The sequence below is a fragment of the Anolis sagrei genome, chromosome 1, assembly GCF_037176765.1.
Source record: "Anolis sagrei isolate rAnoSag1 chromosome 1, rAnoSag1.mat, whole genome shotgun sequence".
NCBI classification, from domain to species: Eukaryota; Metazoa; Chordata; class Lepidosauria; order Squamata; family Dactyloidae; genus Anolis; species Anolis sagrei.
In genome coordinates, this window is record NC_090021.1 from 145964080 (window position 1) to 145990563 (window position 26484).

Genomic DNA, 26484 nt, shown 5'->3' on the forward strand with positions numbered 1-26484 from the left:
AGAAACTTATCTTCTTGAGTGGTGGTATTCTCATTATTCTGAAATAAGCCTTGGAGTGAAGAGGCAGTGTAGCAAAATATAGCTAATGAACAGACTTGGAAGGATGCTTATGAAATTTGACCTCATTAATAGTCTGCAGTGCTATACTTCGAGAAAGATGGATTTTAGATTTTTATTTATTTCCCCCTCGACTACCTTGTTTTTAACTTCATGTCACAAATATGTGGAATGGGAACATATTATATTATTTACTTATTTTTGCAGTATCTGGTGAAGTCAGAAATCATTACTGTCATCATGGATGGAGGAGAGGAAGCAACACAAATATCAAATATGTGCAAACTTGAAGAAAAAAAGGCACAGGAAGCTACTGCCTTAAATTGGGGCAGTACCAATGTATTATGATTGGCAGCAGTCTGTGACATTTCTAACAAAGATGAAAATTCCTGAGACTTGTTGGAAGACAAAGCACATCTTGTTTGAAAAAAGCAGCACATTTGTGAAGCAATAAATCAGGCATTAAAGTAATGTAAAATAAAAAGTTTTAATGCCAGAAAGGTCCATTTCCTGCTCCTGGAGCATATTTTAAAAGGGCTTTCTGATAGCTGTTGCCTTCAACTAATTTCTGACTAATAGTGACCCAAAGACAAACCTATCACAGGGTTTTCAGCAGCTGGTGTGCCCTTATCTTCCTCTAAGACGGAGAGAATGTGACTTGCCCAATGTGACTTGAGTTTCCACGGTGGAGTAGAGATTAGAACACTGGTCTCGTAGGCTGGCTCTACACTGCCATATAATTCAGATTATCAAAGCAAATAATCCACATTACCTGCTTTGAACTGGATTATAGAAGTCTACACTGCCATATAATCCAGTTCAAAGCAGATAATCTGGATTTTATATGGCAGTGTAGAAGGTCCTCCAGTGTCCTATAAGAACACTTTAACCACTACACTATGCTGGCACTTGAAACCTTAAATGCTATACTAAAATGTGAAGTGATAATTGTACACATATTTTAGTCAACGGGAAAAACGACTGTAGAATGTATGAAGCCTGGAAAAGGCATACCAAAAACACAATTGGAAAAATAATCTATATGAACCAGATGTGCAACTTTCTGTGCAGGAAGAAAAATATTGTAACCAAAGAAACTGTCTTTGGGATTCAGAGAAATACAATTAAATCAAGATTTTTCAAATCCCTAGTCCCCGCTTCCCTTTAAAGGTGAATGCTGTAGAGGGTGAACTATATTCTAATGCTGATCTACATGCTCTTCCAAAAAGCAAAGCTGAAGCTGCCACAATACAATCATCTCCAGTTTAAATATAGATGATTAGTGAAAACAGGTAAAAATGGAAAGAATTTAATTTGAATTCAATTTTGAAAACAAATAATAATAATATGTAAACAAACAATAAGAGTGTCAGTTCCTAAAGTTGGCTATGTTAATTTCAGCAGCTACTTGTCCTGGTGAGGAATAATGAATCTGTATATTAGGACTCGTCTATCCCAGGTCTTTTAGCCCAATGTAAATATTTGGCATGTGTGATGAATACAAAAAAGTTTCAAAAGTCATTACAAATGTAGGGGGTGTTGGTGTTTCTTTTTGAAAGTGCTTCTAAAGTATAGTTAGTGAAAAATTCATTACTTTAGTAACAAAATTATTGCTATAATTGGGGAAACTTCAGGGGCTCCTTTCCTCATCATTTGTACAGCTATTGGGGTGCAACTTGCTACAATGGTAGAACTCATTCACCACTCTTAGTCCATCAAGTTTCAGAATGTTTCACTTATCCAGGGATTTTGGGGAATTTTCAAAGGTTTTATAAACAACATTTTAAAAAATACTACAAAAGCTATATCCTTAAATTGTCTCTACAATGACACAAGATAACAGGGAAGCATTCCACCCAACTTTCAGAACTATTCATACATCTACTGATTTTAGGGAATTCTTTTTTAATTTTTGACAAAATCATTTTTAAAGTCACAACAGCTATCTTATTAATGTCTCTCATATTAACCTATAGAAACCAACATCAACCAATTTAAAAATTTCATAGAATTTTAGAGTTGAGAGGGGACTCCCAAGGGCATCTAGCCCAACTCCCTTTCTACATGCAGAAGGATACCATCAAAACTCTCCTGACAGATGACCATCCAGTCTCTAAACTAATTAATATGCTTCCCCTATTGAGCTGGAAGGGACCCCCAAGGACGATCCATTTAGAGAATTATTTCCAGCCCAGCATTGATTTACTTTTTAGTATGGGTTAGTCCTCCTCTTTGTAGATTCAACAATTTTTTGGAACTCTGGCTGGCTGTTGCTATGGAGGGACAAATCTCTCTCCTTGATGCAAACAGAATTCTGGGAAATGTAGTTTAGAGCACAGCCTTTTGAATTCTCTAGCATGGTGCTCCTTGTCTTCCCAAACTGCATTTCCCAAAGTTCTGTGCTTTCTCAGTCTTTTTCCCAGTGAACACTGTTCCCTGCTTTCTCTCTCCTAATGGTGAGAGGCCATTAATTTAAAGAGGAAAGGCAGACATTTTTGGCTTTGCTTAGCTTCCTTGCACTGAAAATAACACTGACTTTGGGAGGCTTCAGAGATTTACAAAATCTAAACAAAAAAGTATTGGATTCTTAAGTTTTTGGCACAGGCCATGCTCACGTGTCAGATATCTCCTTGTAAGTACGAATTTAATGAATTCGATATGATTTACAAGGATTAACAAAAAATTCACACTTTTTTGTAAATATGCCCAGGAGTAGCCCTAGATCTGGCGCCATCAAAGCCGGGGCTGCTGTTCACATCTCACAGGAGTGCATCCACTCCACTGGGATGGCACACACCTTATCCTCCCTATGTCACTGCTTACACTCCTAGCCAGTTATGGAGCTCTGGGCAAATGCCTGTTCATTGTTGATGCCTCTGCTGACATCATAATGGGGTATCTGTATGATGAGGAAGAAGAGAAAGGATGATGGCACCTGGGTCCACTCTGGACAGCAGATTGGGTCTAACTGAACCAGATCTAGCTATCCAGGCTGTGCCGAAGCTATGGGATAATCTTGAATTTCTGATTTTAAAAAATCCCCAAGATATTCAAAGGATGTAGCTGTGTGTCATGAAAACTGACAGCCTTCCATTTGGCATGGGTCCAGGTTTATTTTTCAGTGTAAATAATCCCTTAGTTGAGATGAATAAGCAGCCACAATAAATAAATAAATAAATAAATAACAGCCAAAATAAATGATCAGTATTTTTGACCACCACATTTTCCTCCCATTTTTTCATAATTCCTTCCTTCTTTCCTCCCCCTTTTCTTTCTTTGCAAAATTTCTGAAAAACAAAACCCACCCTTGGGTAGAATTCCTTTTAATTTAGAAGTGGATTTCTATGGGCAAGAGGAAACCAAGCCCACGATTTCTTAAAATGTATTCAAGCAAAAAGCAAAGGGGACTCATCTTTTGAAGTTCTATCTGCCTTGAAATAATGTAATTATCCTTCTGTGGAACTGTTGTGAGGAAGGTGAAATATTGTCACCACAAACTTCAGATGTGGAAATTGACACTGATTTTGTGGTAGAAGGGGTGGGTGCTGGTGTTGATATTAAAGGCAGAATTTCCTGACAACCTTTTGAACAAATACTAGAAAGTGAGAACTCTAAAACAATATTTATGTTATATGACATCCAAAAGAAGGATGCTGCTCCCATGGAAACAGACTACAGGGGATTAGACACACTGGCATAAGGTAGACAGAAATCACAAGGCAGAGGCATTCAGACAGAAGGGAGTGATATTGAAGTAGTAAAAATGAGGATTTGCTTCATGCTCCATGCTATTTCCTACATTGGAATGACGTTTTTTTTGTTGTGTCAGGAACAACTTGAGAAACTGTAAGTCGCTTCTGGTGTGAGAGAATTGGCCGTCTGCAAGGACGTTGCCCAGGGGATGCCCGGATGATGTGATGTTTTTATCATCCTTGTGGGAGGCTTCTCTCATGTCCCCACATAAGGAGCTGGAGTTGATAGAGGGAGCTCATCTGCTTCTCCCTGGATTCGAACCTGCGACCTGTTGGTCTTCAGTCCTGCCGGCACAGGGGTTTAACCCACTGCGCCACCGGGGGCTCCTATTGGAATGACTGACCACTAGCCTACTAGTGTAGAGTCAACCACTGAAAACAACTTTCCTAGCTCTCCCAAACTGTAATCAAATAATGTTAATCAGACATTTAAAGTTTTGTTAGAGATTTTTTTTTGCAACTTATATATGATGTACATATTATGAATGACCTAGATTTTACTTATTTTGTGTCAGAGGCATTGCATAAATAAAAAATGCTGTAAAGCAATGCTTTAAAGCAATGAACTAGGAAAACCCATAGCTATGAATGTAACACTACACCTACAGGTATGTGATCTATTGTATGAGTAGTGATGCTGCTTGAAACTTGTGACTTTGGGTCAGTAATGAGGATATAGCTGCAGAATGTATGGTGGTTCCTGTGTGCCTTCAAATTAATCCAAGGTTTTATTTGGGTTTTCCATATGTGACCTGCACTGTCATGCAGGGATAGAGACTAAATACAAATATACTAATTCAGTCTACCTCCATGTGTTTTAGCGGAAGTCTCTTTGTGGAACTCTCCCCATAACTTAGCAGCTTTTTCCTTCATGGATACAAAATATTTCTTGCTCCAGATGCTCACACTCAGTACTTTTTTCTTTTTTTCATCATTATCTTTACAAAAAGTATTATGAAATCCCTCAGGGAAATAGGGCAGGTTACAAATAAATTTATTTATTGACAAAAACTAACTCAAAGACTACAAATGGACATCCCCAAGAATACAAAAACATAAACTGTAGAGATTATTTTCTTAATACATAAGGTATACTTCTGCTACATCCACTAGAAACACCCTTACTAAGCATTAATTACATACTAATCTACATTATCTAGATTGTTTGCCAGATTTTTTTAATGTCTCAATAAAAGCAACCCCCCCCCCCAAAAAAAAACCCCAACAACACTAAAACATCTTTCTCCATAAGTGAATTTTTAAGGGGGAGCTATGACCACTAATATTAGAACCAGGTGTTTGCATCATGCCCAGTATGTTATCATAAATGCTCCCTACATATTTAATTAAACGTACTTGCAATTTATAATCTCCTCCAGGGAAATCTGTTACTTTAATGATTTTTGTGTGTCATGACAATTTTACCTGCTCCAGGAGAGGAGACAATTAGAAATGCATCTTTGCATCATGCCCAATATGTTATCCTAAATATCCAAAACATTATCCTTGTACTTCCAATATATTTAATTACAAATACCTGCAATTTACAAACTCTTTTTGGGAATCCTGATTACAGCTACTTGTTTTTTGTGTGCCATGAGTATTTTTACCTGCTCCAGGAGAGGAAGGTTCAAACCCACTGGATGCATCACTGCATGTATTTGAAGCTTGTTCTGCGAGTTTCTTCTTTGCGGCTCCGTCTGCAGACTTGTGGGACTTCTTTTTATTCTTCACCAGAATCTTGCCCATCAGCTCTGCTGGGCTTGGAAGAGGAACACCACGTTCAAGCTGATAAGAAAAAGGAGATTAGTAATAATGGTGTCCCTTTAAGCCTCCATTTTCAGTAGTGTTAGAAGCCTTTGCTTCTTCCCATCTACTAATAGTGGAATTAAGAAACAGAAACCATGTATCAATGAACTACAGGAAGAAAATATCTATAGGTTACTTAAAGTATGCTTAGACTGGGGTGACAATCATTTTGTTCCCAGGCCACATGTGGTTCTTTGGGAAGATGCTGTGTTATCCTTGGAAACTCATAAAATCTCTGAAAACATGAAAAAAATATTTTAACACCTGTTCTCTGTCACCTCTTGGGTACAGATTAGACTCTTCCAAGCCGTTTTGGAGGAATTACTCACAAATAACCTTATTTGTAATTCCAGAAACAACATAGAAAGTAATGAATCACCACTTGCAGCCTGCTAAAATAGTTCCTGCAATAGGATGCTGACATCTTCAGAGCAATGGAGCAGCGAAAACGGAGGCATCTGGCCCACACTTGGTCTCTACTGTCATCTATTAAGATCACTAAATAGTGCTTTTCTGCTCTATGTGTATTTCCAATGGATTTGCCACACTGTTCAGCAGTAAAGAATTGGTGGTATCATAAACCTGCAAAGGTTGTGGAAAATGAACATGCAAAAATACTATGGGACTTTCAAATCCAGACTGACAAAGTTTTGAAACACAATATACCAGACATCACGATCGTGGAAAAGAAAAAAAAGTCTGGATTATTGATGTCACCATACCGGGTGACAGTCGCATTGAGGAAAAACAACAGGAAAAACTCAGCCGCTATGAAGACCTCAAAATCTAACTGCAAAGGGTCTGGCATAAACCAGTACAGATGGTCCCAGTGGTTTTGCACATTGGGTGCCATGCCAAAAGATCTCAGCCGGCATTTGGAAACAATAAACATTGACAAATTCACAATCTGTCAACTGCAAAAGACTAACTTACTTGGATCTGCACGCATCATTCGAAAATACATTACACAGTCCTAGATGCTTGGAAAGTATTCGGCTTGTGATTTTGTGATATGAAATCCAGCATATAGATCTTGTTTGCTGTGACATACTGTGCTTTTGTGTCAGTAAATTAATAATAATAATAATAATAATAATAATAATAATAATAATAATAATTTGTATCCCGACCTATCTCCCCAATGGGGACTCAGGGTGGTTAACAACATACAGACAGTGGCAAACATTCAATGCGGTAAAGTGCAACCAACAAATAACAAGAGGTATAATTAGAGGTATAATTATTTAGTGGAGCGGAAAGGAATGACTGGAAAGGAATTTATTCTCATCAATATATGCATGTGTATGTGTTGCTCTTTTGAACAGCACAAAATCACACCTGTGTAGACACAGTGAAATGCTATTTTAATTACAGTGTTGTAGCATTTTACCCTGGGATGTCATGATGTAATATGGCATCACTGGGCAAAATGCTTTAGCGGTATCATTAAAAAGTTCTTAACTCATCTGCACAGGTGTGTTTCTGCTATTTAAAAATAAAAATAACACAAAGGTGTAATACAAATAGCTGACACCAGTGAAGCTATATTGAAGATGTTTCAAATGCACTTTCCCCAGAGGACAATACCAATTTCAAAACCTGTTTTAGTTTGCTCTTAAGTGCAACACTAAAGGCATCTACACCTGTGGAGGTTGTAAACTCTTCTATTTTGGCTGGAAAAGCAGAACTTTCCTGATGAGACATAATGCAGGGAGATAAACAAGGGAAATATTAATTGTGACGGAATGAATTGTGATGATTCCAAAGGAAATTCTCATGTGGAAGCAACCCTAGCTTTAGATGTGTTCCTTTTCTGAGAAGAATGGTACTGTCCACCTATTATTTTTATATATGGGCAGGACAGAACATAGTCAAGCTATTTAATAACTGCCTGTATTAAGGATTCCTGAGCAACAAGAGTGAGTTTGGACTCCCATCTGTCCTCAAATATTTGACAGAGGACACCTCATAAGGATCTGGACATCTAAATTGGTGAGAACACATTTTCTGTCTTTTGTATGCTCTAGTAATGCAGGGGAATCTGATTCAACCTATGTTCAGTTGTCTTTGGAGAGAAAGAATGCAACAGGGAGCCAAGTACAGCAAGGACTACATTAGATAAACACATGGTTTGATTTGTTGGCAGAAATAATATGTAAGAAAACATTTGTTGGTAGTATTATCTTCATTTTATTTAGTAACATCTCTGGTTGAGCAACAATGGTTGCTGATGACACGATAAATAAATAAATTTAGTAACATTACTTTCTAGATTTTTGAAATGAAATAAGGGTTAGAAGGTTATTGAAGATATGAGACATATTCTACTGATCCATAGATCAAATAATGAGAAAGGGATTCATTTTGCATTTGAAAATCATGAAAACATATCTTACATCATATGGAACTATTGTTATGCCCCATGTAACTATTGTTAATGCTTCTATCTTGTTGCTCTACTTTTTATGTAAACATTTGTGGAGTTTTTTTTTACTGAATACATTTTTTTTACAAAAATATTGATCATTTAGATCCTAAATCCATAACTACATGTAAAATTACAATGAGTAATGTTGCAATCATATTTCTTTTTAAGAATATAACTCTTTACTTCTTTGATAATATAAAGAAAACAGTATTCAAAAACAAATAATGCCACTTTAGTTCCAAGCCCACATTTGAACAAGCACACTATAATCATTGGAAGAGTCTCTTTTCCTACTAAACAACAAATTAGTTGTCAATTCGGAGAAGGAAGGAGATAGGGAATGAAAAGAAGGAATGAGATAGGGAACAAAAAGAAGTGGTTTGCATTTGCAAGTCTCTATTGTGGAAGGATAAATTCTGTAAAATTATATAACATGCATTTGTTGATAGCCATCATTATATTACAAATTCTTTTTAAAAAAACATGGGAAAAAAGAGTAAATTGACACTTTTTAAAAAGAAAGTCTGACCAGACAAAACAAAAAAGGAAACTGTCTTACTGGGTATTTTTCCAAGGGGTCCATCAGTAAAGCATCACCAAATATTAATCTGCAATATTCTGCCATTTTTGCCTGCTGTTTGGGGCTGAAAAGTGAAGAAAGCATACAATTAAATGCAGCTTATTCATAGCGTTGAAAGTGTCAGTAATGGAAAATGTAATATCCTTTAACCAGATGAAGAGGTATAATTTTCTGATCCTATCGGTTTAAATTGTTCTCCATGCTCTACAGTCATTATGCTGTTATTCTGACTTCTGCCACAGCCCTGACTGCACATTGCTCATACATCACTATTACAAGTCATATGCAGTTATAAAGATGGGAGGGGGGGGGGTCCCTTACATATATGCAAACAATATAAATCCTTACAGAATATTTTTTTCTTATATGTTTTGCTCTAACTTTACTCTACTTAGAACTTTGCAATTCCTACTGTAGCCTTCACTCTCTGCTTTACATCGCTACTCATAATCAGTTCTTGAAAGACAGTTTTGAAATTGAATCCATGTTGATGTGTTTTTCCCCTTTCACGTTGTTTATTATTTTAGCTTTAACCTCAAGGCTACATGATGAACATGACTGGAACTACAAATTGCCATTAATCAAAAACACACTTTGGTAGGTGAAATAAGGACACCAAAAGGGAATACAATTAATATGCATATTGCATCCTGATGACACAAAATTTGCAGAACAATGCTGTGTGCACTGGGGATTGGAACTTTTATATAATTTTGCCCTGCTGAGAAGAAGAAGAAAAAACATATTGCTGTGCTGAATGGTTCATTTACACTAGGAATACGAAAAAGTCTGGTCCACATCCAGCCACATAAGGTTAAATTTAAGTCTTCTGGAGTCACAGCTGAATTAATTTTTTTTCCATAGACCCTAAGAGGAGTTGAATACTCGAAATTAACACCTCATTCCAATGTATCACTAGGGACAGACATACATAAGTCCCAAACCTGTCTTATTGACTTCTATGGTTCTCAAAATTGTGCATATCAATTAAAAACTTGGAAGTTAGGGATATATTTATTTTGATTTTTTTATCCAAATTTCTGTCGTTTTGTTGTTGTTGTTAATCCTGTTTCCATAGACCGAACAATTTTATCAGTCCCATGCATCGTGTTTAAAATGCCTAATTAATAAGAAGGTCCTCCCAAGATCCCCACCCCCATTTTTGTCTTCTATTACCACATACTTGCCCAGAAGGCATGGGATTGTTTTATCTAGGGCGCCAGGACATTTGTGACCTTGGAGGTGCTCATTCATAAAAAGTACCGTAAGTAAATCAAAGGATGTCTTGTGGTTCACTTCCAGTTGATAAAAAGCATCTCTCGGTTGTAAAATTAGGGAAAAGGGGGGGGGGGGGGGGTTAAAACTGGGTGCAGAAATTCAAGATTTTAAATATGTTTGGAGCATAGAGATAGTGAGGCCCTCCAAGGTCCAGGGGAAGGGGCTGACTCTAAACTTCTAGCAGTTGTCCCTATACTCTAAACAAGTTACTATGAGAAAATCTTGTAGGAAGTGATTTCTGTCTTGTGAGCAAGATAGTCACATTTCATTCTACACCATCACTCTACCAAGAAAGTATTTAAAACAAAGTCAACCCATGAGCTACAGGGGCAACAGACAGACCTTGGTATCTGTCAATACAACCTTCTGTAAATGCCCAATGACATTGTACCCATAACAGGATGTTAGAACTAGTGTCATGTTAATGTCTAAAGTAGAAGATGAATCAATCCTACATATCTTGTTTCCCAGCAAAACTGGATTCCTGCCAGACCAACAAACAGCTGTTTGATAAGAGCTAGTGAAAGCCCAATTATGTTGGGACATGAGGTACACAAGAGTGACTCTGGCCTCATTTCGCTCTCTGAAAATCTAGAGCAAGGGACATACGTTGCAACTTTTGAGATCCTATCCCACTCCCACAACTGTATGTATGTATGTATGTATGTATGTATATATATATATATATATATATATATATATATATAACACTGAAGTTTTAATATCACACCATATTGCATTAAAAAAGTGAATTTCTATGCACGAAAGCTCATAACACACACCTTTAATCTTAAAGATGATCCCATATTCAGTTTTTTCCCCTCTCCCTTCATCCTCCATATTGCAACTAAGACTCTCATCAGAACTTGAGAATGCAAGAAAAGGAGTCATCCTCTCTTGATTTCTTTCTCAGCAAGATTGCTAGCATGAAGATGAGGTTTTAAAAAAACTCTTTCCCACAATTTGGTCATAATACATGCAGGCCAAGTAGATTCCAAGAGTTACAATTCAAAGAGATGACTTTCCATAATTCTGGTCTTTTTCTTCCCAGTGATCCTGAGTAGATTAATTGACGGGGGAGAAGGTTTCACATCACCTTTCACATCCTTGAAATCTTGTTCAACTCTACAGTCATTAGAGAAAATTTAAGTCATTTCCTCAAAGATCTGATATAGTATCAGTGTGTTGGTAGAGAGAGAGTATAGTCTTGTCTTCTTCTCAAAGACCCAACTCAAAATTGTAAAGACAAAGGTTTTCCTCTAAATTGATTGATTGTTTATTACGCTATTGTTTTAATTGTTTTTACACTGTTTTATGATGTTTTGGGAATTGAATTTTGCTATTGTTAACCGCTTTGAGTCGCCCAAGGGCTGAGAAAATACAGTAAATAAATAAATAAATAAATAATAAAACACCAATTTGGAGCACTATGTGAACATGTCCTCCTTAATGTGTAGACATCAGAGCCTTAAAAAATTACTCACACCTGACTTAAGCAGATAGGCTGGTCTCTATCAACTACAAAACAGTAATTTAAAAACTACTGTTTTTAAAACCTGGCTGTAGGTAAGCAGCATCAAACAGTGTCAATATGCCACATTTACTGCAATATTAATGACATCAGTTACTTACAACATTATATAATATTTATATAAACATTTAAATTACTTACGAATCCACGTGATTTTCAAATGAGAGGAGGATGGGGAAAGGAGATGTCTTAAATGCACATTCAGCGATAGCTTCTATTACTTCCTAGGTAGAAGAAAACAGAAGAATAACTAACACAGAGATTTTGGGGTGTTATGTGTGTGGTTGTGGTGGAGGACACATTCCACATTCTAATAAAAGGGATTTAACATTTAAACATAAGCACTCTGGTGGAATATCAGAAGCATAGCCACATATTTTCCTTTCTGTGTTTTCAGTCAAAAAAAGGATCAAGGAACTGCCAGGAACAATTCATCTCAGCTTGATTTGCTTTCTAATCTTCAAATGTTGCCAAGATGTTCTCTTATTCCACTGTTGTGGTTGCCAGTAGAAGAACAAACAGTTGCTTGCGCTGAGAATTCCCCCTTCACAGGACACAACTGTATGCCTAAAGCTACCTCTTTTATGGATTATATTTGCATAATTAAAAGAGTCGTGTATTGCCTGATGGTGTTTTGTGCATTTCAAAGGAAGGTTACATTTCAATACATTTTTGTTATTTAAGCTGAAACATGTCAGGGTTGTGTTTGATGTAGGTTAAATGCCTAAAAAGAATAGTCACAGACTCAAGTAAGTGTGGCTGCACAGAAACACTTCCTAAAGAATGCTTATCTGGCCCTTTCTACACAGGTCTTAAATTCCAGGAGAAAGTGGATGAAAGGAGGGTGGCTTGATGACATGCACCAAAAATGCATGCTGGATTGTAGGATGGCATGAAAAGCACGTGATTAAAAAGGCTTGCTTAAAATCCATGATTGCAGCACTATATATCCCTGCACTAAAAGAAAACACAAGAGTTCCTTGTGATACGATAGTATAGACTGCTCCAGTGCTTATCCTCATTTTATAATCACGAAATGGCTGATGGGGGGTGTAAACAGATGGAGTCAAATGGAAGTATGAGAAGAAAGCAATTTCCATGAGAGAACTCTCTTCATCCATTTTTTGTTCTCATATTTCTGAAATTAAACACAGCTTGAATTTACACAGTAGGCACCAGCATGTCAGGCAAGTGACCCCAAAGGCGAAACTTAAAGGTACCAGGATAGTGAGGAGAGATAATAACAAGAGATCTACTTGTGTGCATTTTGTTATGTCTGCACTAGCATTTATTTAACAGGCGTATTTTAAATCAATTGTTTAATTACCGTTTTTAATATTTTAATTGATTGTTGATTGTTTTTATGATGTCGGCATCTTATGATGGTTTTGTGAGGCTGCCCTGAGTCCCCCCTCAGGGGTGAGAAGGGAGGGGTAAAAATATAGTAAATAATTAATAGATAAATAATGAGGTGCAGCATATTTCAGAGCACCAATAAGGGGAAATGGTTAAAAGAAAAATTCCAGCGGATGTCCCGTACCTTTTGCAGTTCCCTTAAGGGCCTCATCACAATTGAACATTTATCCACTTTAATCCACTTTAAATGATATGACTGCCTCCTGCAAAAATATTTGAGTTCGTAGTTTAGGGAGGAGCCTTTAAACTGTTCATCCAGAGAAGCCTCGGGCCTCCCTAAACTGAAAAACCCCAGAATTCTGCAGAAGGCAGTCATAGCATTTAAAGTAGATTGAAGTGGATATATGTCAAGTGTGATGAGGCCTTTAATCTGCATTATCCAAACCTTTCTGGATGCTGCAAGACCATTTCCCGAGACTAATGGTTCCATGTGAAGACACTCCTTTAGGTACCAGGGGTTTTAATCCCACTTTCTTTCTCGAAATTAAACACCTGCCAAGAAGGGCCTTTACTCAATAAACAAACAAACAAACAAATAAATAATGGAACTTTGAAAAAGGAGACAGAGGGCCTGATTCTGGCAGCCCAAGAACAAGCCATTAGAACCAATGCCATCAAAGCTAGAATTGAAAAGTTGATGACAGATCCCAAATGTAGACTCTGCATGGAAGCAGATGAAACAATAGATCACATCCTCAGCTGCTGCAAGAAGATCACACAGATAGACTACAAGCAGAGGCATAACACCGTTGCTCAGATGATTCATTGGAACTTGTGTCACAAATGCCATCTGCCTGCGTCAAAGAACTAGTGGGATCACAAGCCAGAAAAGGTTACAGAAAATGAACATGTCAAACTACTCTGGGACTTCTGAGTTTTGGAGCACAATACTCCTGATCTCACGTTCGTGTTAAAAAACAAAGTGTGGATTGTCGATGTTGCAATCCCAGGTGACAGCAGGATTGAAGAGAAACAACTGAAAAAGCTGACACAATATGAGGATTTAAAGATCGAACTGCAAAGACTCTGGCACAAGCCAATCAAGGTGGTCCCAGTGGTGATCGGTACACTGGGTGCAGTGCCTAAAGACCTTGGCCTGCACTTGAACACAATAGGCGCTTACAAGATTACCATCTGCTAGCTGCAGAAGGCCACCTTACTGGGATCTGCACGCATTATTCGCCGATACATCACATAATCCTAGACACTTGGGAAGTGCACTTGAACACAATAGGCGCTTACAAGATTACCATCTGCCAGCTGCAGAAGGCCACCTTACTGGGATCTGCACGCATTATTCGCTGATACATCACATAGTCCTAGACACTTGGGAAGTGTCTGACGTGTGATCCAATACAACAGCCAGCAGAATGTCTGCTGTGGACTCATCTTGTGTTTCTAATAATAATAATAATAATAATAATAATAATAATAATAATAATAATAACTTTATTTATAGACCACCCTCTCCCCCCGAGGGGACTCAGAGCGGTTTACATACAGAAAGACAAACATTCAATGCTGCAGACAACAAAAACACACAAATCAAACCAATACAAATTAAGATCAATAAACTTATATTGTCAAGAGAAAAAAAATTAAAAATATCATAAATTACTGATAATTAAAATAATAATTAAAACTAAAGTTGGAATTTGTTCTTACACTTTCTCCTACACTCTGCCTGCATCTGTTCCAAACATATTTTTCCTCAATTCAAAAAACCTACTACAACTGCTCTGTCACACTGAGAACTAACACTGGATGAGGCAGAGAAAAGTATGCATCTCCTCCTCTGAGTGCTAATGAGTTTCCCCAGTCAAAACATCTCAGAGAAATATCCAACATTGCTCTAACTTCCTTTTTACTTCACTCTGTTAAGGAGCCATCAACCAGCCATTAGCTTTCTTTTTGCTTTACATGGAAGGTAAAGTATTGATACCAATAAGCAGTGGGAGAGCCTAAGTACAAGACATGTTTGACATGGCTAACTGTCACTGATGGGTTTAATGGTGTTAGGCAAGTTTGTAGGAAGCTTACAGGGCCCGGAAATACATTGCTAACAATGCAACTCTGCCAGGGAAAGGAAGAAAAAAACACACCCACAAATCATAAAATCAACACAACCTATGACAAGAAAACTGCCATGACAGCTCTTTATGAATTGTACTCTTCTAGACCATCTCTAAAATGTATTTTTTAGGAAAAATAAGGGGACGGAAAATATATGCATGGCTCTTCATATATCAGCTAGCTGTATTATTCAGTTAACATTTTTAAAAGAACAAGAAGAGAGCCAGTTGCATCAAGATGAGATTCCATTAGTTTTATGCGGAGAACATCTCAAATCTGTTTATCAAGGGGAAAATGTGAATTATATAGACAGCTCTGGTTGACCCATGTGCTGACTAATGATCAATTTCCGATAACTGAATTGATTCACAGAAGATTGTTATAGGTACTTTTTGATTCTGCTATTTAAATGTATGGCTCGGCTGTCAAACTGAACTGCAAACAGACAACATTTTAAAATTTTAATGGAATTGGAGCTATAATGAGCTTGGTTCAAGTATCCTGACATTTTTTACAGAATCCCACAAAATGGTTTATAAAAACAAGGGAAGACCTCAAGTTATCCTCAAAATGTCATGTAATGTGTGTTTAAGCCTAAGTATTTTTATACACTGCATTTAGACGATGTTTAAATGCTACAATTAAAGTAAAGTAAACATATAAGTCTCATAAAGGTGTACATATCAATAGATTATATTTATAAACTATATTTTATGTCTTGCAAAACTTAACTATATTTTTTGTCTTGCAAAACTTAACATTTTACCAGGGCAAAAATTGATAAAATCTGTACCAAACAAATCAATGTAATCTTTTAATACTAGGATTGGTAAAATGGTAAAATAACTGTAATCACAACCAATAAATTAAACACTAAGCAAAATAGCAGATAAATGCCAACCATAATTCTAGATGAGTCAATAAAAACTGCCAGAATGGTTTTAAATCCTGTAAAACCTAAAAGAACAAAAAAGGATTTTTTCTGGCACTACAAATATAAAACATAAAATCCTGCCCTGGGGGAGGAATCTGAAGGACGAGGCTATTATGGCTTCTGTAAAACCAGTAGTAAGTTTTGTGTGGGATTGCTATCTTCTCGGCACCAGATGTGTTAGGAGAAAAGGACTCATTCTGGTAGTTATTATTTATTTATGCCATTTTTATCCCGCCCATTTCAGCCCGAAGGTGACTCATGCAGGCTATATGAATGTACTCTTTAAGACAAGTTAGTTAGGGCTACTTCCAGTGGGATATAACTGGGTTTCTTCCGGGATACATGATGCTTCCTTGCTCACTCTCTGGGGATGGAAGTTGGAGAAGCCATGCCATCTGTGTTAGTATGATTGCATACAAAGACTATGTGAGTTCTGTTATTCTGGAATACTGTTGTTGCAATGCCACAAGCGTATTTTGCTGTTTTGAACTCTGCTGAACAAGAGTAAATTTACATTTCCTTTTTGTGTGTTGCTACTGTGTCTTTGATTGGCAAGTTTCTATATTTAACCACAAAAGGGATGCCTAAACGGAGAAGGCGCTTTCCTCAGCATTCATTTCATTTTGGAAAGGAGAGAATTTAGCTAACCTATGTGCATCATGCAGAATCAATAGCTCTGTTACTTTAAGTGAGTTTATCTATGCTGAGCATCACAAGAATTACTCCCAGTTTTATGAAAGCAATTCAAGGTGCTGAACTTTATTCAGAAAATAGGTTCGGCACCTTGGGTGCTACTTGTAAAATCAGTCACTACTATAATAGAAAGTGAGAAATCATGTCTTCACTGGGAGTGAAGACATGAAACTACCAGATGTTCCTAAGATTAACCTAAATCCAATTGCTACTAGTACCTAAAACCATCAGGACTTACTTAAGTGTTGATCTACCATTCAGCATTTGATATAGTGAATCTACTGTAGCTAGAATTAGCAATTAGATTTTGGGCTGGAGTAGAAAGGATATCTTGTAGGACTTTAACTCCCAGCAACCCAGCACTGACGAATATTGAAAGATGCGGTTCAACAGCATTTAGAAAACCTTATGATTCTTACATCTGATTAGTATTGGGCATTACATCTGACACAATTTTGAAAGCATCAAAAGTGAACAATAATGAAATTTAAAATAAGCACAGTGTTACACTGTTCCTGTAGAATAATAAAACTGGAAGACTTATAATTTTTAAATGCAGAATACTAACATCTAGAACTCAACAGGAAGAAAAATCTCTAACAGTATGTCAAAACAATTTCTTTAAAGCATGAGATTCAACATGGGAGATTAATCATGAAATCTTAAGCATATTTATTTGGGCGTTAAATTCCACTATGTTCAATAGAACACATTTTTCCATTCAAGTGAGCACAGTAATGTAGGATGGGCTAAGGAGTTCGCATGGAAGAATTAACAATAGAACCACTCTATATTATGTAACAACGTTATTTTACAAAGGCTGATGAAATTCAAAATCCATCTGCATACCTGTAGTAAAAAAGGTATTGATTAGCTTACTAGAGCAAATCACACAAGGCCTTTCCCCTTGCTTCACAATTCTGTTTCAAGTGTATCCATTTATTTTCTTCCACATATGGCACAATCCAAAGAAAAATCTATTCACTATTTTTATGATCTATGCTCTAATAAATACTTAAATACATTCTTCACTTGTGCCTTTCATAGTTACCAGACCTTTTCTTCAGTAGATTTACATAACAAGCTTGATTTGCCAGGCTTCATTAAATAAGAATCTTTTAAAAGTTTGTTCTGATCATTAGTCTCTTGCATTAAAGTGCATGTTAAGGACAACTGGCTTATATGGAAAGAATGTTTACTTCTCCTCCAGTGTATATAGAAAGAACATTAGGAAGAGATTGCATCCTAGTCCTGATTTCTCTCTTTCTTGTACAAAGTTGTACAAAATACAACTAAACAGTACATGGGTAATATTCTCTACCTCTGTTGCCCCACAGATACAGAATTGTTTGTTATATGGAACTTAGTTAAATCTTCCATGTTTAATGAGTATAATGCATGGAGTAAAATGGGCATCAAAGAACAGCAGGAAGGGAAGGAAGAAAACTTAACTGTTAAGGGCAGCAATTGCTGCCCAGTTCTGAAGGTAATCAGATGGTTTGCCTCTAAGGTGAAACAACATAGGAAAGGTCATCATTGTTCATGGAATAGTGAATGAGCATTGCTTAGACTCCACAAAAAGAAGTCAAGTGTCCAAGGGTGTTATGAATGTGAAGTGCCTTTTTTTGCAATTAGGTCTGAATGTTTCCATTCTTTCTTTTATTCATTTTTGCCTGTCAGAAACACATCCTGAAAAATCAAAATAAATACTGCATGGCACTGGTGGAAAAGGGGGAAAGATGCATAAACATGAAGACCTGCAGATTCATGAAGGACCACCATGGAAGCAAAGATCAAATTGGAGAGTTGAGTAATTGTTAATGAGACTTATGTTGACAGGGGAATTGCTAAACTTGCAACAAAGAAGATGCTATTAAGCTCATGTGAAAATGTTTATGTGAATAGTAGTCACCATCTTGCTTCAAGAAACATATCCCTTGTGTATTTTAAGTCTTCATGAAATAGAACTGAACAGATTATAGTCGCACACAGGAAAAACTAAAATGGTTGGTGTGTGATGTGTCATACACACTAACCTCTGCAGATTGCTGCTCCAAGGGTAAGAAGAAATTTACGGGAGGGAGAAGTTCACACCAAACAAATTATTCTCAAATGTGAATTTGTGATATTGAATTGCAAACATCTTAAGACTATCACACAGAACACATCCTTACACAGCTCTTATAGGATGTGTATGCTCAGTTCCAAATGAATATAATTTGGAATTAATATAAAAGTCATATGTTCTATCACCAACAATGGGTCCAATTTTGTCAAAAGATTTCAAAATTTGCTGTGGACTTTGGTGAAAAGAACAATGAATAGGATGTTAAAATAACACTGCACCAAGGACCAAAAAAGAGAAGGAAGCAGAAGAAATCAAAATTCCCTTTTGTCTACTGTTACAATGGTGATGTGCTAGCAAACACCTCAACCTGGTGGCTATGCAAGACATCCAAACCTTGGTTTCCAATTCCTTGATTGGAAAGAAAAGTTATCTATGGAACAAAACAAGCCAAACCATGTAGTGTAATCTACACAGAACGTCAACAGCAACTGTAATGCATGTTTAAAAATGCCAAGCAAGATCAGGTGGCATTCTCTGTATGGGCTTACTCATATGCTTTCAATGGACAAGACACTGAGAAATGGAGTTTTCAAAATTTATACAGATGTCCCTTTTCTCTCAACTCAAAACAGAGCCAACGTAAGAAACTAAATCAAAAATGAGGTTTTTCACCTATATTCCGGTAAGGTTTCAGTGCAGCAGTGTATCATAAACACAAAGGCTAGGTTAGAACAAAGAAAATTAAAATTGTATTGTCAAAGGCTTTCATGGCTGGAATCACTGGGTTGTTGCAGGTTTTTTCGGGCTATATGGCCATGGTCTAGAGGCATTTTCTCCTGACGTTTCACCTGCATCTATGGCAAGCATCCTCAGAGGTAGTGAGGTCTGTTGGAACTAGGAAAGTGGGTTTATATATCTGTAGAATGACCAGGGTGAGACAAAGGACTATTGTCTGCTGGAGCTAGGTGTGAAAGTTTCAACTGACCACCTTGATTAGCATATAATGGTCTGACAGAGCCTGGGGCAAACTTTTGTTGAAAGGTGATTAGATGTCCTTGTTTGTGTCCTCTCTGTTAAATTAAAATTAGTACCTCCCATTTCAACATAACGGTAAAACTAATACAGTGGCACTTTTATAATATTTTTTTTAAAATTTCTGCCTATGCAGAAATAAAGACTCAATCTAATCATATGGGCCACTGGAATCACCACATATTGTGGCAAATCTGGCAGCGCCCATCAAGGGTGTGGGGAACCCGTCATCCCACATGTTGCATTGCCTGACTTACCAACTGCCCCATCCAATGGAGGGAAGCATCAACCGTTCGGCTTCCACCTATTGATCCAATACAACATGGGAAGTTTCCAGTGTTGCCACGATGGCAGCTTGTTCCAACTGCAATGGAGACCCACCAGAAATAGCTCTGCATGATGGGATGGGAGCGGTGGGTTCCATCGCAAAAGTAAAGATGAGCTGGCATATGCCACTGAAAAGTACCCCACCTGATGTTGTTAGACTATGTGGTTCTGAAGGAAAGATGTACACATATGTGCATACACACATTGTACAGAAGCAAAGAAATTTAGTTACTCAGTTCTCAAGCTTGTGTATTGAGTAGAATGGTTTAATGAAGCCTTGCCACTTGTTTTTGGAAACGTCTTCATGATCACCCTGCCCTATATACTATTCATACCCCATTCATACCACATAAAATCAGCTCAAGCTATGTATGTTTCAAATCTGCACTCACATAATGTAGAAGTCCCCTGGCAAGCGTACCTTGAAGGAGATTTCAGTTGTCATAGTGAATCCATGTGTAATGACCGGCTCTTCTTCAGCTGTTCGGCCTTTCCAGCAATCCAGCTCAACACAGCGGCAGCCGGACAAAAGTACTTGGCGATACATCTCGACAGATGAGTTACCAGCCAGCTGTCCAGCTGCAACAACATAACAAGGAGTGTGAAACAAGAAGACCCGTTACGGTTTATGGACTAAATGCAAATAATGCAAGAATAATGAAAGCATATATCATCTGTTTCTCCCAAAGGCAAGCAACAAGATAACAAATTGCTTTAAGATGCATACAACGAGAGTAAAATCATGCCCTAGTTAGTACTATACAGTTCTGTAAGTAATCCCTGATCTGAGTCTAGAAAAAGGACAAAGATATATGGGAGCAGAAGAAGAAAACAACACAACAGAGAATAATAAATACAAAAATATTTAATTCACATTGTCCTTGGTGTCTGAGATTTCTGTTATTATTAAAGTACTAAAATGGCTATAGTATTTTGTGTGGCAGTTAATTATTTTTAAAGCAAGCCAAATGAACTGTGCACATATGGAAGACTGACTATAATATCTCAAATTGTGATTGCCTTAAAAAGACTAACTCCTGGAAAACATGCTAAATCTCATCCCTGGGAAAGAAAAAGTCAGACAAAAACCATATATAGTTTATCACAGGATTATGATTACTTTTATGTCTGCCGTTTCTAGTAAATTACAGAGTACCACACATCAGCATTGGGATTAAGCTCAGGTTATGACAATTCCTACACAACATTCTTCACTTCTATTTAGCAGCTTTAGTAAAATATATTACACTCTCAATAAACCCTGGCTGGCTGAATGGAACCCCTTTTAAGTGTCATCAGCTTCAATGTGTGTGACTTTATCATTTACAGGCAGTCTGACTTACAAACGACTCATAGTTAAGAACGGGGGTGAGACAACAGGAAGTGAGAGAAATCTACCCCAAGGAAGGGAAGTTCAATTCTAAAAGAGTTATCATGGCTAAAGCGTATTTCCACTGAAACTTTCTCACCCATCCTTGTTTCCACAAGCCAAAAGGTTTCAAAATCCAATTCTCACAGGGACAGAGAGTGAGGTAAAATCTTTTGAACAGGGACACAGACAGCAAAATAAACACAACAGGGGTGTTATAACCCTTCCCCATGCCATCCAAAGCTAAATATAAATATTTATTAAATATATTTTGCCTGGAGTTACACTTTAAAAATGTACCTGTACTGACTTATATACAAATTCAGCTAAATAACAAACCTAAAGACCCTCTCTTGTTCATAACTTGGAGACTGCCTGTATACAAAATCCGAGATGAGTTTTGGATTAAGATTCAATAGATAGCAGTTCTATTCCCTAGTGCTGGGATTCTCAAGCTTTTTCTGCTGCTGAGCCCTTTTTGCAGCAAAACTTTCTCATGGAACCCCAATGGGCCCCAATATCAGGCATGGCCAAAAATTCTGATCAAGATAAGCTTAACAGTATTTCAGTGGAAGACCCCAGGGGCCATCCAGTCCAACCCCCTTCTGCCATGCAGTAAAAGCCATCCAGTCTTAATAATAATAATAATAATAATAATAATAATAATAATATACTGGGATCTGCACACATTATTCGTCAATACATCACACAGTTCTAGACACTTGGGAAATGTCCGACGTGTGATCCAATACAACATCCAGCAGAGTGGTCTTGTCTGCTGTGGACTCATCTTGTTGTGTTTCAAATAATAATAATAATAATAATAATAATAATAATAATAATAATAGTAGTAGTTTTGGAATGTGGAAAAGAAAAAAGTTGGAATTATTGATGTCGCCATTCCAGGTGACAGTCGCATTGAGGGGGGAAAAAACAGGAAAAACTCAGCCATTAAAATCAAACCTCAAATCAAACCTCAAAATCAAACTGCAAAGGCTCTGGCATAAACCAGTACAGGTGGTCCCAGTGCCAAAAGATCTCAGCCAGCATTTGGAAACAATAAACATTGACAAAATCACAATATGTCAACTGCAAAAGGCCACCATACTTGAATCTGTGCGCATCATTCCAAAATACATCACACAGTCCTAGACGCTTAGGCAGTGTTTGACTTGTAGTTTTGTGATACGAAATCCAGCATATAGGTCTCTTTTTCTGTGACATAATGTGTTTATATGTCAGAATTATAATAATAATAATAATAATAATAATAATAATAATAATAATAATAATAGGTAAAGGTAAAGGTTTTCCTCTGGCATTAAATCCAGTCGTGTCCGACTATGGGGGTTGGTGCTCATCTCCATTTCTAAGCTGAAGAGCTGGCATTGTCCATAGACACCTCCAAGGTCATGTGGCTGGTATGACTACATGGAACACCATTACCTTCCTGCCGGAGTGGTACCTATTGATCTACTGACATTTGCATATTTTTGAAATGCTAGGTTGGCAGAAGCTGGGGCTTACAGCGGGAGCTCATGCCGCTCCCCAGATTCAAACCGGCAACCTTTCAGTAAGCGAATTCAGCAGGTCAATCGGTTAACTCATTGCGTTATAGGAGCAAACCCAGAGGACATCCAGTCTCACCCCCTTCTGCCATGTTGGAAAAGCACAATATGTCAGTGACTTGAATTTAGTTACTGACTGCTGCAATATCAAGAAAGCTAAACATGAGAGTCTTCAATGGAACCAATGGACATTTAAGCTAATAGTTCCTATGCAATTTCTTTTGGGTCATTGGATTTATTGTAGTTGAGATAGAGGATTCATATCTCTGTGTAAGGTTTCCCTTTCCCCGAAAACCCTTTCCTCACTTCCCTCGTTGCCTAGATCTGTTCCCCTCACCTACCTTGCTTCCAAAACCCAATTTCTCTCCCACTGCTCAGGAGGTGCTTTGATATTGCAGATATTTTATAAGTCTGAATTTTTTTTACCTTCACAGGCATTCATAAATCGCTGCATGTAATAGTTCTGATAAGAAATAAGCAGGGTTATATTTGGCATTTAACTGATTGAACCCTCTTTAAAAGGATTCCCATAAAAGGCGAGAACGCCAACAGTTTCTCTCAATATTCAATCCTCTGCCCTCTCAACTGAGTGCACTATTTCTGCATGCCAAAGAGACAGCAAGTGGGTGTTGAATTTGATCAGTAATTCCTTCTCAAGAAATATAGCTGAAGAGATGTTCAGTTAAGTGCTCCTAACTGTCTATGACACAGACTGAAATCAGTACAGGTAGTGTAGTTTAAAGATCTGTGAAATACGGAGCATAGGTACTTACTTAGGCGACACCTTGTTGTCTGAGTAGGATTGTCTTCCAAGGTTGGTGTACTGGTGGTGCGTCCATAGGTGACTGTGGAGCCCTATTCTTGACTTGCATGTTCTCCCACAGTGAGAACATTGGTTTCCAGGTGGAAGGCGGACCCAGTCAGAGTTGGCTTGATGTGCCTTCCTCTTGGCACATTTCTGTCTTTGGCCCTCCATTCATGCCTCTTCACATTCTACAGCACTACTAGTCATAGCTGATCTCCAGCTGGAGTGCTCAAGGGCCAGGGCTTCTAAGTTCTCGGTGTCTATCCCAGAGTTTTAAATGTTGGCTTTGAGCCCATCATTAAATCTCTTTTCCTGCCCACAAACATTCTTGAGTTCAGAGTAGAGCAACTGCTTTGGGAGATGGTGGTCGGGCATCCACCCAACATGGCTGGTCCAGCGGAGTTGATGGCAGAGGACCATTGCTTCAATGCTGGTGGTCTTTGCTTCTTCGAACATGCTGACATTTCTCCGATTGTCTTCCCAAGAGATTTGCAGGATTTTTCAGAGGCAGTGCTGATGGAATCGTTCCAGGAGTTGCATGTGACATCTGTAGATAGTCCATGTTTCACAGGCATTTAGCAGGGTTGGGAGGACAATAGCTTTATAAACAAGTACCTTGGTATCCCTATGGATGTCCCGATTCTCAAACACTCTGTGCTTCATTCGGAAAAATGCTGCACTCGCAGAGCTCAGGTGATGTTATATTTCAGTGTCAATGTTGACTTCTGTGGAGAGGTGGCTGCCAAGGTAGTGGAAATGGTCAAAAATTTCTAATGTTACACCATTAAGCTGTATCTCTGGCATTGGAGAGAGATTGGCTGGTGACTTCTGGAAGAGCACTTTGGTTTTCTCAATGTTCAATGACAAGCTGAGCTTCTCGTATGCTTCTGCGAAGGTGTTTAGAGTGGCTTGTATGAGCATAGGTAGAAAGCCATGCAAAGAAGAAATGTCAACAATGGCTAAAAAATAGTCCAAAGTGTAAAAGTAAAGCCCCTCTTTGGAGAATACTTCCTGCATATAGTTCATCTATTAAATCGCTCTTCATTATTTCTTTGCTATCTATCTCAAACAAAATTTTAGGTGACTTACACAACACAGTTCAGTAAGATTTCCATTTTGGAAAGTACTATACAATTAAGTGGAGCTTGAGCTATATTGTAAGCCATCTGATCTATTTTGGAGTATCAAGTATATACCAGGCAACCACACTGTGAACTAACTCCGACTTTTGTGCAGGAGAACAGATATTATGGGAGATATAGCCTAATCATGTCTGAGGAAAAAGTCTGGGTTGAACAGAACAGAAGCTGGAGACCTGTAGAGTTCCTGATATTGCAAGATTCCAACTCCCATCAGGCTTAGACATCCAGTGTCGTGGATGATGGGAGTTATAGTTAAGTGATATCTGAAGGGTCACTACTATATAGGATCTGTTCTGCATAGTAGGACGTGATGCCATACTTCATACAATGTGTATAGGAATTCACATAGTAGAATATCTATCCCTATAAAAACATTTCCTGCATATAGGAAATAGAGTTAAGGAGGGAAATGAAAGAACATTCTAGCATGTGGAATGGCACATGAAATCCAAACATATATCTCTGACATAGGTTCAACAAACACTATGTGTATACCCTCCATGTATAGGGAGTATTTTCAAGGGCTGACGTACAGAAAAAACGATTACTCTGTTCCTGAAAGCAATCATGGTCCAAGGCTCTTCAGAAGTGGGTTAATTTCTATTACACTGTACCAGGTTTTGGAGGTACACACTTTGTAGCTCATGGTTATGGACACTTAGATCATTGTTAGTGCCAATGATGTTTTCATCTAGTCTTGGAGAAATAGCAGCAAGTCTACTTGAGATAGTTTTGTGCTCCCTCCATCAGCTCATTTTTATTCCAGCCATGGTGCTACTTTGTATATTCAACTCATGAAGTAATTCTGACAGGGACTGCCTACCTCAATAAAACCCAGAGCAATACTTATTGGTGCCTACTACTGCTTGTAAAAAAAGGGATCAACAACTACACTTCCACTGGCCCAGTTAATGTAATGCTTGTTTATTTGCAGCATTGAAAAAGAGGTGCTTCAATATCCATGTTGTGTAACAGAACCCATCAAATCTTTTAAAGTAAGATGGTGGCACATATTGAAAAGGTGGCAGAGGAATGAATGGGAATGACATAATACCCCCATCTCATATAAAGATAATTTCAGGCTATCTGAAGCCTGAAGATTTCAAAGTGGAGTTGGACCTCATCACATTGAGGCCCCATTTGTGGGTGATAGTGGGGATTCTCCATGCAGCATGGTGAATCCGGTGGGCAGTGTGGGAACCAGTTGCCCTGCACCCTGTATTGCCCACATTGCCCTCTTACCCATCCCATGTGGGGGAGGCATCACTGCCCAGCTTGTCCCCATGCTCACCCTGTTCTTTCTTTGAGAACACAGAAGCTTCCCGTGTTCTCTGGGAAGTGTTCTAGCACATTACCAGGACAATGGAAGGACAGTCCCACTGGAAGTTTGATGGCATCAGGCAAGCTCCTTCCTCGCAGAAAAAAATTCCAATCTGATGAGGTCCTAAGTAAAACTTTGATGAAACTGAAGAATAATGAGAGGCAAGTGAACTGTTTTCCACCATAGCTAAGGAGAAAATGGGTAAGGAAAAATTGAACTAAAATAATAACAAGAATTATCTCTTTAATATCAAGAAAGCTAAACACGAGAGCCCTCAAGGTCAATTTCATGTTGTCTTTAA

General features: G+C 37.9%; 1 protein-coding gene across 2 annotated transcripts in view; it reads right to left on the reverse strand.

The window, feature by feature from the left end:
* PLCB1 (phospholipase C beta 1) overlaps positions 1-26484 on the reverse strand; it is a 608906-nt gene that overhangs the window by 117973 nt on the left and 464449 nt on the right. For both annotated transcript variants that reach the window (XM_060785726.2, XM_060785732.2), the window contains exons 11-14: positions 20400-20557; positions 11577-11659; positions 8606-8690; positions 5420-5597 (exon numbers count right to left, since the gene is read on the reverse strand). In XM_060785726.2, the coding sequence (XP_060641709.1) occupies positions 5420-5597; positions 8606-8690; positions 11577-11659; positions 20400-20557 (504 nt within the window). The remainder of the gene's footprint in view (positions 1-5419; positions 5598-8605; positions 8691-11576; positions 11660-20399; positions 20558-26484) is intronic.